Source organism: Athene cunicularia (assembly GCF_003259725.1).
Source record: "Athene cunicularia isolate RWA chromosome 3 unlocalized genomic scaffold, athCun1 chr3_part1, whole genome shotgun sequence".
Lineage (NCBI taxonomy): Eukaryota > Metazoa > Chordata > Aves > Strigiformes > Strigidae > Athene > Athene cunicularia.
Window position 1 is genome coordinate 92,116,647 of NW_020799097.1, and position 13,861 is coordinate 92,130,507.

The 13,861-nt window shown below is 33.9% G+C and overlaps 1 protein-coding gene across 1 annotated transcript in view; it reads left to right on the plus strand.

Moving 5' to 3' along the window:
• Positions 1-1,681: 1,681 nt before the first annotated feature.
• The window catches only part of DNAH8 (dynein axonemal heavy chain 8), a 145,977-nt gene continuing 133,797 nt past the window's right edge, over positions 1,682-13,861 (plus strand). Inside the window, exons 1-9 of the mRNA XM_026845011.1 lie at positions 1,682-1,969; positions 2,564-2,698; positions 5,633-5,717; positions 6,556-6,704; positions 8,088-8,277; positions 8,723-8,886; positions 10,579-10,755; positions 11,073-11,186; positions 13,597-13,704. Coding sequence (XP_026700812.1) covers positions 1,682-1,969; positions 2,564-2,698; positions 5,633-5,717; positions 6,556-6,704; positions 8,088-8,277; positions 8,723-8,886; positions 10,579-10,755; positions 11,073-11,186; positions 13,597-13,704 — 1,410 coding nt within the window. The remainder of the gene's footprint in view (positions 1,970-2,563; positions 2,699-5,632; positions 5,718-6,555; positions 6,705-8,087; positions 8,278-8,722; positions 8,887-10,578; positions 10,756-11,072; positions 11,187-13,596; positions 13,705-13,861) is intronic.

A 13,861-nucleotide genomic window follows, 5' to 3' on the forward strand; every position in this document is an offset into this window, starting at 1 on the left:
TTTTTTTTTTTTTTTTTTTTTTTTTTTTTTTTTTTTCTCCTCTTCTTTGCCTTAACAGGTCCCGTAGCTTAGAGCACCCTGGAGGGGGGAAGGAAAGGAAGTTTTATTATAAAAGCACATCAGTTGTTATAACTAGGTAGGCAGCTAGCTGGAGTTCATGCTGGTTTTTGAAAAGTGTGAATGTCTCAGATGAGCCACCAGACAGGCGTTCAGAGTAACAGGGAGGAATGCCAGTATCAACAGATTCTGTCTCTAAAGAGAGATGTGAGAACCCCACCTCTCTCAAGCTTTAGGGGGAAGTGTCAAGGTCTCTAGCCAGCTTCAGGAGGACCAGATAAAAGACAAAGAAATTAACATCCAACCCCTTCCACCTGAGTGTCCAGGAAAAAAGTACCACTCCTGACTTTATAGATGACCAGCCCAGTCAGATAAGCATGAAGGAAAAGAAAGGAATTAATTAATGTAGGCTTTATATATATATTTTTTTTTTTTGGTGTGACTTGTTTTTCCTTAGTATTTTTACTTTAAGAAAGGGAAGAACATTTTCTATAATAGGTGATTGTGTGCCAAAGTCCATAAAACTGTGGCCACTTTGCTAATCATGGGCAAAAGGATGGAGTTTAGTAATGTAGCACCAGGTGTTGCTTTCTTGTCAAACTTGCTTTTGATTTTATATTTTCTGAATTGGGCAACAGTGTTTAACAGAGTACACCACACAGTTACAAGTGCAGTTGGTTGCTCTAAGGACTTACAAGAACTGCTGGGTAGTTTTTGATAGTTATTTTAATCCTTATGGTATTGTTACCATAAAATGATAATTTCAGTACAATAGCAATTTCTATGCTTTTATTATTCTGGGTATGACCTTAATGACATATGTTCACATTTGTTTTCTAAAATACTTCTCCATTATAATGTCCCTGTAAAGCTGAACAAGCTACTTGTAGAGGAAAAATGAGACACAAGGAAAGGATTTTAGGTTTAGCTCTACTGATTATTACGGTGCCTTAAAGCTAGTTGCTCAATCCATGTGTGGATTTGAGCAGACTGAATAAAACATTTAATTTTCTCAATATATACTTGAGTGTTAAGATCTACCAAATGGGTTTGATGGTAGACAGCAAATGCAAGTGGATGAGTACACTCCATAGGAAAATATGGAGACAGAGGATTTAGATGCTTATGTAAGCAATGCCATAAGACTTGTTATGGAAATATATGCAAGTCTTTTTGTAAGCTCAGTTGCTGAATATGTGTATATATTTTGCAAACTAAAATTTAAACAAATAATTTATATTCTAAACTATTTCTATTTCTAAGTAATCAGATATTCAGTGGAAGTATTAATATTTAAAAATTTTATTTGTTATAGAAAGATTTTCACAACATGTAAGTGTATGGTAAATTAAAAAAAAAAACAACTTCCTGTAATCATCTTTAACTTAACATTTGTAACCTTTTTTAAAATGTATATAAATGTCTGTTATCTTAAGAACTTGAAGAGAACTTGATGAGACTATTAAATTTGTATACCTGGGAAGTCAGATTTGGGTTGCTCTCACTTTTTTTTTATTCCCTACCTTGCTCTTCCTTCCTATCTTCTTGAAAATGAAGACTTGAAAAATTTGAATTATTATAAATGCTTTTTTTTTTTTTTCCCCCAGAAATTTCAGATGTCAGAATGGAGAGGGTACAAAAGATTAATAAAGACAGTTTAAACACTGGAGAAGATGCTGGGCCCAGTCTTGCTATCACAAATAGTGCTGGGCATAATCTTGCTACAGAGATTTCTGTGCCTGCTCTTGTTACACCAGAAGATGCTGTAGCCAGATCCATTCGCCATAACCTACAAATAGCAAGCTTTTCTTCTTCCCAAGATTCTTTTTCTCTTGCAAGCCAAAGGTTGTCTAGGTTTTGCCGGAGCACTAGTGGAGTTCTGTCCTTCCAAGAAGTTTGGAAAGAAAAACAGGTTTAGTATTCAACTTCAGGTCTTGACATAGATTTCTGGTTCTTTTCCTTTTTTTTTTTTCTTTCCTCTTTGTTTATAGTCCATTTTTTAACTAAATTATTCCTGGCAGGAAGTGAGTGAGTCATGATTGCAGTATTTTAAGATTTTTTTTTAAAGTAATGGAGGAAGGAAGCAGGAGATATTAACTGAATAATTTACATTGAAGCAAAGCTGTACCCAGCTTGGTTCCTGCAAACCTTTCCCCAGTCTAGATACTTCAGTTTTAAATTGATGTTGTGACCTTTATGTATTAATACAATAATTGAAATACTGATTGTGAAAAAAACCTGGTTCATATGGCCACATATGACAATCTAGCTTTAGTATATTTAATATTTGCTTTTCCTTGACATCTCCTCAGAGCTGACCTTACATTTTATAATAATTCTTAACAATTTGTTCTTCTCTTAATCTCTGAAAATTTAGATATTTTGAAAGAGTTATGTAGTTTTATACAACACAGTAGATTTCAACATTAGTTGCAAATTAAGTAGCAGGTCATTTTTGCGATTGCTTTGTATATTTTTAGTTTGAAAGACATGTTTAATGTTTTAGGCTCGATACAAAGAAGCAAGAGAATATCGAAGAACAAAAGTTGATGCTTCATATAACTACATATTTGAAGTTCTCAGTGTCAGGCTAGGTTTAGATTTAACAACTGTGGAAGAAATGATTTTGGATGCTCCATCGGTGAGTCTGTTGTGTATGTTCATTGTTTTCAATTTTTAGTCAAAATATGTAGCAGACTGCCCCTTTGATATGAAGTTTTACCCATCATTTAGATAATTTCTGCCAGAAAATGTGATTAATAAGGCACACCACTTATATGAAATGATACTTGACTAAATCATTCATCTTATTTGCAAATCTGCCAGGAAACTATTCTCAGGGGTTTTGGCTGTGGCTTTTTCATCTTTCTTACCTCAAAGAAAATATAATTACTGCTGTTATTTTGACCCAAGGAATTCTTGTCACATCCACCAGGACTAAGTTTCATCCATTGCAGCCTGACACTATTATATTCTACAGATTTATTTGTTTTTATTTGTTAAGCAAGTCCTTACTGAAATGCTAAAATTCTGCAAAATATGTGCAACTTCATGGGAACAGTTTGAAAATTAAGAGTGTTATTTAGTAATAAGAAGGAAGATTACTCCCGCACCATTAAATTTCTGTAATTGCATGTGGAAAGACACATTACATAATTTTCAGATTTGAGTGCTTTATTTATTTTTGAAGGCTTAAAAGATGGGATAGTGGGTTTGTAGAGTGAGTAGATCCCAAAACTGTGGAACTTCTGAAAGCTCAGTCATTCTTTCTGTGTCTATAGTGTTGTGTCTTTCACAGTGTTTTGAAGTGCTTGAACAAACAGGGGCAACCAGCTGAACTGTTCTTTTAGTAATCAAAACTCAGCATGGCTGTGTGTGAAAAGATATGATCCTTGTCTTGTCTGATTGCATGGAGTTATTTTTATCTGTTAGATTTCACTTAGCATTCAAAATTCAGCCAGATATTGGCTCATCTCGTCAAACAAATTGCTAGAACTTGAGCTGTTCACTTACAAGCCAAACTTAGTCCCAATCCAAATGTGTTTTGTTGTTTGTTTACTGATATTTATATATCATAAAATGTACTTAAACAGTCCTGTTTTTTCTTATGCTTACACAACATACAGGTGCTTTAAGTGTTGTCAATCCTTTTTTTATAGTTTCTAAATGGTATATAGTTTTAGGTCATGCTAACTTTGTGTAAAACCGCTGTTCTACACGGAATTTGATTAATACAATTGAGAACCTTTGGGTTCTTGAAACTTTTTTTTTAGTTTTGGTTTGGTTTGGGTTTTGGTTGGTTTGTTTGGGTTTTTTTTGGTTTTTTTTTTTTTTTTTCTGTCACCAGGTTTATCTGAAAACTTTTTATGGTTGGAAGGTTGGAAATTTTCCAGTTTCCAGTTTAGTTTATTCATAAACTGTTTAGGCTGCTGGTGCTGTGTCGACGTTGTCCTTTAAGAAATTGTCAGTTAGTAAACTCCCATATACATATCATGTCTTTGACCTCTGTGAGATGAGTTTTACCCTTTTAAAGCATTAGCCTGTGTGTATTCACGCAGGGAGTGTAGCACATGGACTTGACCTGACTTTGTGGAAGCAGTAGGCACAGTGATAGTTTATGTTTTACCTCTTGTGTAAAATACTAAAAGCCCAAAAGTTAATGTTTGCCCTTCTCTTCCTCTTAGGTTGGAGTGCTTTTTGTAGTAGTGAAGCTTTTTCTGATTTTTTGTCATTGCCCTTTCAGTACTTTACCAATTTTTTTTTCACTATTTTGGAGGGGATTTTTTCTGTTTTTCTCAGTTTTAACCCTGTTATTCACTAGTGCCTAATATCCAAAGTGAAAGCACAGCATGCATTTCTAGAGCTGTCTTGCTTTTACTTCTTTTATTTTCATACATGTTGTCTTCTCAAAAGAATGGTTTTAAATTCTGTCTGCCTGGGTGTCACTCAATTTCCTATCACTGTTCTGATTCAGATTTTAAATTTGTTTATCTTGGGGAAAAAATCATGCTCAGAAGAAATATACCGCATCTAGAGGTGTATGCTTTGTGCTTGAACAGGTGATACATCTCCAGACATACTTACTAGCTAAATTTGTGACTTTTTTGATGGGGAGGAAATGGGAGATCTCAATACCAAGGTTGAGTCCTTCAGTTGGACAGTTTGGATACCCAGACACACCTTGTTCAGTTAGTTGTCCTTGCAGGTAACTACAGAGACTGTGAAAGAAGATGGACTTTGACTAGATCAGTACTTTCTGATCTCCTCTTAACCTTCTTTCAGTGCTTTTTAGAGCTTTGTTCACTTCCTGCTAAATCACATATTCTGGTTTTACCACGAACACATTGCCTAAGGCAGCTTGAAAATTTGGATTTTGGAAACCCTAGCTGTAATTTCAGGCAAGTTCTTCAGAATGATAATCTATGCACATACAGTGTGTGTTTCAAAACTTTACATCCTTACTATCCAAAGCACCTTGTGTAACATGACAAAATCAAAATGGCCATCTAGAGACCTGTAGTGTTTTAGGGCGGCCAGTTTATGGTCAGGTATCTAATTATGAGGCAGCATGGTCTTCCTCAGATCTCATTGTCCTTACAGAGTTCAGCAAAATCTTTGTATTCATGCTAAGGTTTTGGAGCCAATATGGCCAATTGATATCTCCAGAATAAAATCCTCATGTATCATGTTACTCCTTTTTTACAAATTAATCTTTACAAAAAAATCTGTGTATGTTTCAAAGTCTTTTATGACCAGTTATTTCCAGCTGATGCCTTAGACTTACAGATCTCTCTGAGTGACAGAATATTCTCCAGTGTCTCTGCATTACTGGACAAAACCATAAACATCTGATATACAGTTACCAAGAGCTAGGACACCTCTGTCTGCAGGTTCAGTACTTGAAGGCAATATTTGAAATATCTATTATGTTATTTTGTAACTCCTCACAATATCTGGGGATAAACATTACATGCCACCAAAACTTTAAACAGTGGCACGAGCAGAATATTTTTGCATGTCTTAAAGGCACCTGAAAATATTTTGAGTAACAAGTATTCACTTTTTGATTTAACAGTTGGAAGCCTTTGATTCTTTTTTTGCCAAGGGAGGAAGTAAAACATTGAAACTTTTCTATCAAGAGGGAGAAGCACCAGGAATAGGTACATTTTTAGCAATATTAATACAGGCAGATGTAATAGTGCCTTCTATTGCTAATTTTATTTAAAGGTTCCCAGAATAAAATCTGGTTTTGCTTGGTCATAATTTTACAGTCTTTTGCTATAAGGACTGAAAATTCATATTTTAAATGTTTGCTTCAAGTCAAATTGTTTAGAAAAATTTCAGTCAATTTTAGTCATTCTTGGAAGGAAGGCTATAAAAAAGATAAGTTCTTCTGCAATCTTAAATTGGTTGCAACTTTTTCTTACAGGAGTTACACCCCAGTTTATTATACTTTCATAGAACCTGTCTGAATTTGCATTTATTATTAATATTTGAAATTTTTTTAGTTTTCACATGCGTAGTAGATAATTAGAATTTAACATTTAAAATCCCTAATAATTCTCTAAGCACTGAAGATGTTGTTCCCTTACTATTTATATGAAATTATCAAATTCCATAGGATTATATCGACAGAGGACCTGAGGGTATCTCACATTCTCTGTTTTCTCACTTAGGCATGACATCTTGTTTGATAGTGTGTATGCAAATAAAGTACTTTAGTCACCAACAAATTAACCCAAAATGAATGACCTGAGCAAAATTCCCTTTTCAGTGCAGTACAAAGCACCAAAACTGCTTTATAAGACATATGTTATATATTTAGTGTAGACTTTTAATTGTGTAGTTAATTACAGCCATGAATTCTGCTGGGTTTGATTCGCTTACACAGAAAAGGTGAAAATAAATTATTTCTATGTTGAATTTTATTTCACTATATCAAGTTTAAGCATTTTATAATACTCTTAAAAATAGTGACACCTATGAAATTCATTTCAGAATGTGGTCGGACGATTCCAGGAGTTGTAAAAGGAAGTAAAATCATGCAATTGTATGTGGACAATACACCAGACAAATTCGTAGGACTGTGCTTATTTTTTGTTCGTTGTAAGAATGACAGCCCTATAAATGCAAGGACTATACATGAGGTATACTATCATATGTTTAAAAACCTAAAAAATGTAAAAGTAGCTATTTTTGTTTCACTAGTTCTTTCACTACTGTCACATAAGTAAAGTTAATGGTAATTGTATTTTTGAATGTTAAGCTATATCATGCCATTTGCTCTCCTTTTTGCATAGATAATGAATAGCTGTATTACTTCAGCAAATACTCAAGGCATCTTGTGAATTCAGTGTCTTGCAGAAGTGTTCTTAAAGAAGTCAGCATTTAGATTAATTCCTCATTCTCCTCGCTGTTTTTGAAGATGTTGAAGCCACTAAATACATTTATAGATTTGATCAAAATCTCTAAATTAGGACTCACTGAAAAAGCTTTATTGCAGATACCAGGAGAGGAAAAGTTTATTTATACCTTTCCTTTCTCTTTTATGTGTTTCTGAATGTGTGAAATACACATTTAACCCATGTAAATTATGTAGCATTAATTTTTCTGCTTTACAAGACAAATTCTTAGGTAAGTGTGGACTTCTTTCTCATCTATACCCACACATCTTAATAGTTTGGCAGTACTCAAGGGACTTTAAATTGATAAGAATCAGTCCTATATGTGTATCTTCTAATAAATATTATTTCAAATTCTTCAGACAGAAAATCCATTATTAATTTTTATACTTTATATTGTATATATAAAGGTTTTTATTCCTTTTGAGATCTGAGAAGGTGAAGGGGGAAAAGCACTATTAGAAGATACAAGAGCTGTCTTTATCAAGGGTCTCAATATTGGTCATAAATATTACTTTTGCATTAAATTCCTCGCTGAAGTGATGAGAAAATGAGATTTATGTTCTAGGAAGTTTGTTACATGAAGTATGTTAATATTTGCTGATTTGGAGGACATTTAAAATATTGGAATATTAAAAATAGTCAGAACTTGTAAAGTTTATTTTTGGAGAGTAGACAAAAAATGTCATCTGATCCAAAGTAATACACATTCAGTCAGATAATAGCTTCTAATATAATTTCAGATATGGACATTCAGAGCATTTTTGCTACTTGCATTTCATTACTTAGTACCTAATTGTGGATGGGGACATTTAGAATATTTTAATTGCTCTGTACTGTTTAAAAATCTCCAGACTTCCTGTATGATAGGGAAAAAATATAACCTGGTAGCCTTTTAAAACTGTATTAAAACATTACTGACTTCCCTTTTTTATTGAAAACAGTATCTTGCGGTCGCATTGTATGTATCAGTATTTTGCAAAGATTTTGTCTCCTTAAATTAAAGTTTTCATTGGCAAATTGGAGTGCCTTTATAAAAAAAAAAAAAACAAAAACAAACACTGGTTTTATTATCCAGTTTCCAGTCTAAGTTACTGCATTACTAACAACCATTCTGTTACAATGCAGGATATATTCTTTGGTGTTTTGGATGCCACTGAAGGACTGCTACAGGGTGTTAGGAATATAATAGAAAAGATTTTTCTACCTGCTATCCTTGCAACAAATAATTGGGGTGCTTTAAGTCAGATCAAACAGAATACAAAAGACAAACAGAATTTTGTGGAAACAATTAACAGATACCTTTCATTTTTAGAAGGTAAGCATTGCACTTAGGAAGCATCATACTACAGGAATTCTACTTAAAAATTTACATTTAAAGGCAGTAGCACATAGGTAAGGAACTTTTCACATTCTGCAAGGAAAAATAAAATGATCAAGTACTTGAATAGTAAATACATGGGTAGATTATTTACTTAAGAAAATGCTGGAGATGTTACTTTTGAGGAATACTGGATTTAAAATAAGAATTTTCTGCTTTATATGAGTGCAGTAAAATGGCTATTATATTGAAACAACACTGACTGCAGATATATATTCCCAAATTTAAATTGTATTAAATTAAATCCCCAATAAATTGTTTACACTCGTAGAAATTATTTTTAGAGACTTAACTGGTTCTATATTGTAATTGTGGTTTTGTTTGGGTTTTGGTTTTGTTGGTTTGTTGTTTGTTTTTTGTTTGTTTTTTTTTTTTTATATAGGGGCTATAATAAGCATTGAAGGAACTGTTGAGTTGAAAAAAATAGATTACATAAATTTTTCTAAACTGCAGTCCTTTGAGAAAATAACTGCAGCAGCTGATAATCCTGACATGGTTCACCAGCTAGAAGAAGTACTTATGATATGGTATAGACAAATTGAACAGGTAAATTGTTTTTTAAACATATCAATCCAGCAGTTATATGGATAGATATTTATAAATGATATATGAGACTTCCCTGAAGTTATCTGAAGGCTTCAGCTGCATCTCCACCTGAGTAAGAGAAGTGCTTCACTTCTATGCACAACTGAAGTTAAATAGGTAGTGCTTATTCCTTAGGAATTTACAGTCTGGCAAGAATAAGAGTTTCTGAACAGTTAATACACAAATAGTAAGGAGAGGACAGAAGCGTGAAAGGGTTTGCCAACTGGAGGAGTTTCAATAAGGCCAAATGCCGGGGGCTGCCCTTGGGCCACAACAACCCCCAGCAGCGCTACAGGCTTGGGGAGGAGTGGCTGGAGAGCTGCCAGTCAGAGAGAGACCTGGGGGTGTGATTGACAGCCGGCTGAACAGGAGCCAGCAGTGTGCCCAGGGTGCCAAGAAGGCCAATGGCATCCTGGCTTGTGTCAGCAATAGCGTGGCCAGCAGGGACAGGGAAGGGATCTGACCCCTGTACTCGGCACTGGTGAGGCCGCCCCTCGATTCCTGTGTTCAGTTTTGGGCCCCTCACTACAAAAAGGACATTGAATGACTCAAGCGTGTCCAGAGAAGGGCAACGAAGCTGGTGCAGGGTCTGGAGCACAGGTCGTACGGGGAGCGGCTGAGGGAACTGGGGGTGTTTAGTCTGGAGAAGAGGAGGCTGAGGGGAGATCTCATCGCCCTCTACAACTCCCTGAAAGGAAGGTGCAGAGAGCTGGGGATGAGCCTCCTTAACCAAATAGTAAGTGACAGAAGGAATGGCCTCAAGTTGCACCAGGGAAAGTTTAGACTAGATGTCATGCAGTATTTCTTTACAGAACGGGTTGTTATGTGTTGGAATGGGCTGCCCAGGGAGGTGGTGGAGTCCCCATCCCTGGAGGTGTTTAAGAGTCGGGTCAATTTAGTGCTTGGATATGCTGTAGTTAGGAACTGTCAGTGCTTGGTTAATGGTTGGACTGGATGATCTTCAAGGTCCTTTCCAACCTAGATGATTCTGTAATAACAGTGGTGAGTACCACATATATATACAGTTATGTATACTCTATACATTACCTGTTAAGTTTCTTCTGGCAGTCATGGTATGAGTTACTACTCTTGGGAAGATCTTTGACCAGGCCCAGTAGAGCTTTTTTTATCCTGTGTACATCTTACACGGTAAGGTCTCAGTTATCAAAGAAATTAGTGTGTTAGACAATAAAGTACAGAATCCTTTGTGAAAATACAGAATCCGTGTAGACTGAGACATACGCTACTTATAAGGGCATACTATCTTTACTGTGTTTAACAGGAATAAAAATTAAAAAAATGTGTAAAAAGAACTGACTGCATGTTTATCAACATACAAATGAGTACATTTATGACTTTATATCTGATAATTAATGTTTTTTTATTAAAATAGTTCTTCAAGTTTTTTACAAATGAAGTTACATTTACTGCATTTCAATCCATATATTTAAATTAAGAAATTATGGGTATATGCAGAGATTCACCCAGTTTATGACAGCAGTTGAAGGCATGTATTAGTTGCCTTCGTTTTCATGTGTCAATAACTGCTGGCTTGTTCCCTTTTTAGTTAGTATCCTCAGAGTGATTCTTCTTCTTTATAATGTTTTGTCTGTTCTCTATAGTAAACTTTTTTTTTTTTTAAATTGTTTGCAGGTTCTGAATGAGAGTAAGCAGGTGAGGAAAGAAGCTGATGATTCAGGTCCACTGACTGAACTAGAGCACTGGAAATGCATGTCTGCTAAATTTAATTTTATTATTGAGCAAATCAAAGGACCAAACTGCAAAGCTGTCATTAATGTTCTGAATGCTGGACATTCTAAACTACTAAGGGTAATTTTTGGGTTTTTTACTGTAGTAGACAAAGCTTTGTATTTATTTTATTTCATTGCTTCTAAGAGAGATTTCCTGAGGAGAATTAAGAGAGGAAAATTTAGATACGGTGCTGGTGCACTTAAAATATTAAAAGAAAGAACAAGATGTTTTTAGAGATACAGAAAAAAATATCATAAATGAAACTATCTTTTAATGCCTGCTTTGACAATGCCTTTTAAAAATAATTTACCAAGGTTTACTTCTGGCAAATCAGTGCAAGTTAAAGAAACAGAACTGTAGAAAACTTCATGCATAGTGAACTCTTTTCCTTCTAGATGTGGCAAGAGTTAGATGCCAGAATCACAGATGCAGCAAATGAATCGAAAGATAATGTGAAATACTTATCCACACTTGAAAATGTTTGTCAGCCACTTTACAACTACGATTTTGTAAGTATGCCTTTCATCAGTATATATAAATACCTAAACTATGTTTAAAGAATGTCCAGGGCAAAAGAAATCTTTGTATTTTCTTGAAGGTCGTATTTTCTAATTTACTTTTCTGTTTTTCTGATTTTCTTTTTCTAAATACCTATCAAGCTAAATGTTAAAGCATTACTTTATATTACATAAAATTCATTCTAAAAGATGTATTTTATCAATAAACAAATACATATGATTTCTTAGTAAGTCAGTCCTTCTGCCATTATTATTTTTAAAATGAGCTAAAACAGGTACATATTTTATAATACAAGAATCTCAAAATATGTCTTTTATTGAAAATTCCATATGTGTTAATGAATAATCACACGACTGTAACCAAAATTTCAGTTTTATAGAGAATAATGAAATGTAATGAAGCCCTAAATGCGTAAAGTAATATTTTGATACTGAAAATGGTATTTCTGCTTCTACTTGCAGAATACAAGCTAATCAGAATTTAAATAATTGCTTGTCCTTGTAGACTAGTGAGTCCTAGTTCAAGGTAACAGTTATTAGGTTTAATATTTAACTACTAATTTTTATAGCAGGTATATGTTTCTAATGGCTGTTGCAGAATAGGGTGGAAGGAGGAAATACCCTAGGAAACATTGCTTGTTCAGCTTTGGATTTTAGTCCTCCTTGTTTTGGTCCTACCTGCCTCCTCTGTCAGGAAGTGTTACATTTCTTCTTAACTGCTGGCTGCTTAGGATCCTACTTCAACGTTTTAACTGAGGGGAAGCACAAGTTCTGTGCTTATACATGGCATATGACCGATACTGCATGGAATAGTAGAAGAGAGGAGTATGATAAATTTATTAAATGCTTTTTGTCTTCAGATCTCCAGATTATCACTAGAGGGTGCCAGGTACCAGGCCATAATGCTGTGCTGCTTCATAGAGAAGTTTATCTTAAACAGATAGACATTTGTGGGTGAAAACCCATTAAAGAGTTCATCGTTTTACTAATGCAGGATAGTTAACTATAATTCTTTCTTTAATCTGGAACAATTTGGATAAACTTGAATTTTTGTGTCATTTCTTGTAACAGTGTTCCAGAGGTCAAGATAATTTAGGTAGGATTTTCTATGGTATTCAGTTTAAAAATAATGACATATACCCTGTTTTTAAAAAGAATTACATTCTGAATTGAGTTGACTTTAATATCTGATATTGAAAAGTATTTTTAAAATATTAGTGGATTAGGAATGGAGTACATGCAGATTTAATGTATTTTATGTGTGCATAAAATAGGGCGTTTAGTGTCTGCAGTATCACACATAGTCACATTTGTAGCTGAAGTGGGTTATTATATGAATATTTCAACTGAGTGTTTAAGTTGGTGCTTTGAATAAGAGAAATCTCTGTACAGTCCAGTATTCAGGGGTTTATTTTTTGTCAAGGATTAAAAAAGAAAACTGGTAGGCTCGGAATCTCCTGATTCCATTCTGGGCAGGGTGGGAGGGTGATGAAAACATGTGGATACTGAGGACTATGTTTTTATCATATAGCCTTTCTTTCACACTGTTCTGCCAAATACGGATGCCTGCTATGCCTATCCACAGTATTAGTGTCTTTACTTTGAGTTTGAAGCCCAGAGTTGATTAATTCCAGGAGCTTGCATATTGAGGGTTGACAGTTAAAGTTATTTTTCCTTGATGTTCAGAATTGCAACTCTGATAAGTCATTGATAATGTTAATGAATTGTCGTTTTTACCTTTTTTTTTTTTTCTCTTTTTCTCCAAAATACTTTGGAAGTGATTGAAGTGCAGAACGCTTGTAATACCACGGTTTGATTTTAATGATCTGAACATTGCTTTCATTAAACACTTAAAAGATTTAGATGTTTCATATGATTAGTGAATGAATTAGGCACTCATTAATGAGATTAACATTGTGACAACTAATGAGTTTTGGGAAATGTCTGAATGAAACATTTTGTAATGATTGTAATCACAATAAAATTGCTTAGAGTATATTTAACAGTTGTACTTAAAGGAAAACTAATTAATCACAGACAGCCACTGTCAGCTGCCAGAATACTTCCTTTGGTGCCAAAAAAAATGCAACCTGTACTTTCCAAATCAGTGTTCAATTTTGATTATCAAAGTAGCATATTAAAAATATATTAATATCTTTAATCTGATTTCTCACAAATTAATCTAAGAATTGTATTGGTTTTATTAGCTGAAGTTTAAAAATTTATTGAGCGTGATTAACTTTTTTTTTTTTTTTCATAAGAAAACTTTGGTAAAATGCCATAGCATTTTGAAGATTGGTTCATGTAACTTAGGGAAAAATGTAATTTAAAAGTTGTGAATAGAATATAAATATAATTGCTAAGAACAGAAAGTAAATTTTTCTTAAAACTCTTCTTTAAGGTATCAATGACACATGGAATACCAAACTTGATAAATACTATACGAATGATTCACAGTGTTTCAAAATATTATAATACTTCTGAGAGAATGACATCATTGTTTATAAAGGTAAATATATTAAATATAATATTAATTATAAAAAGTTATGTGATTTTTCAGGAAAAAACCCTCATTTTGTTTAAATCAGTAGGATATTTGTTAAAAATAGCAATATTGGGTGTCTGCACAGGAAAGGAAATCTGTTAATCAGAAGAGTATTGAACTT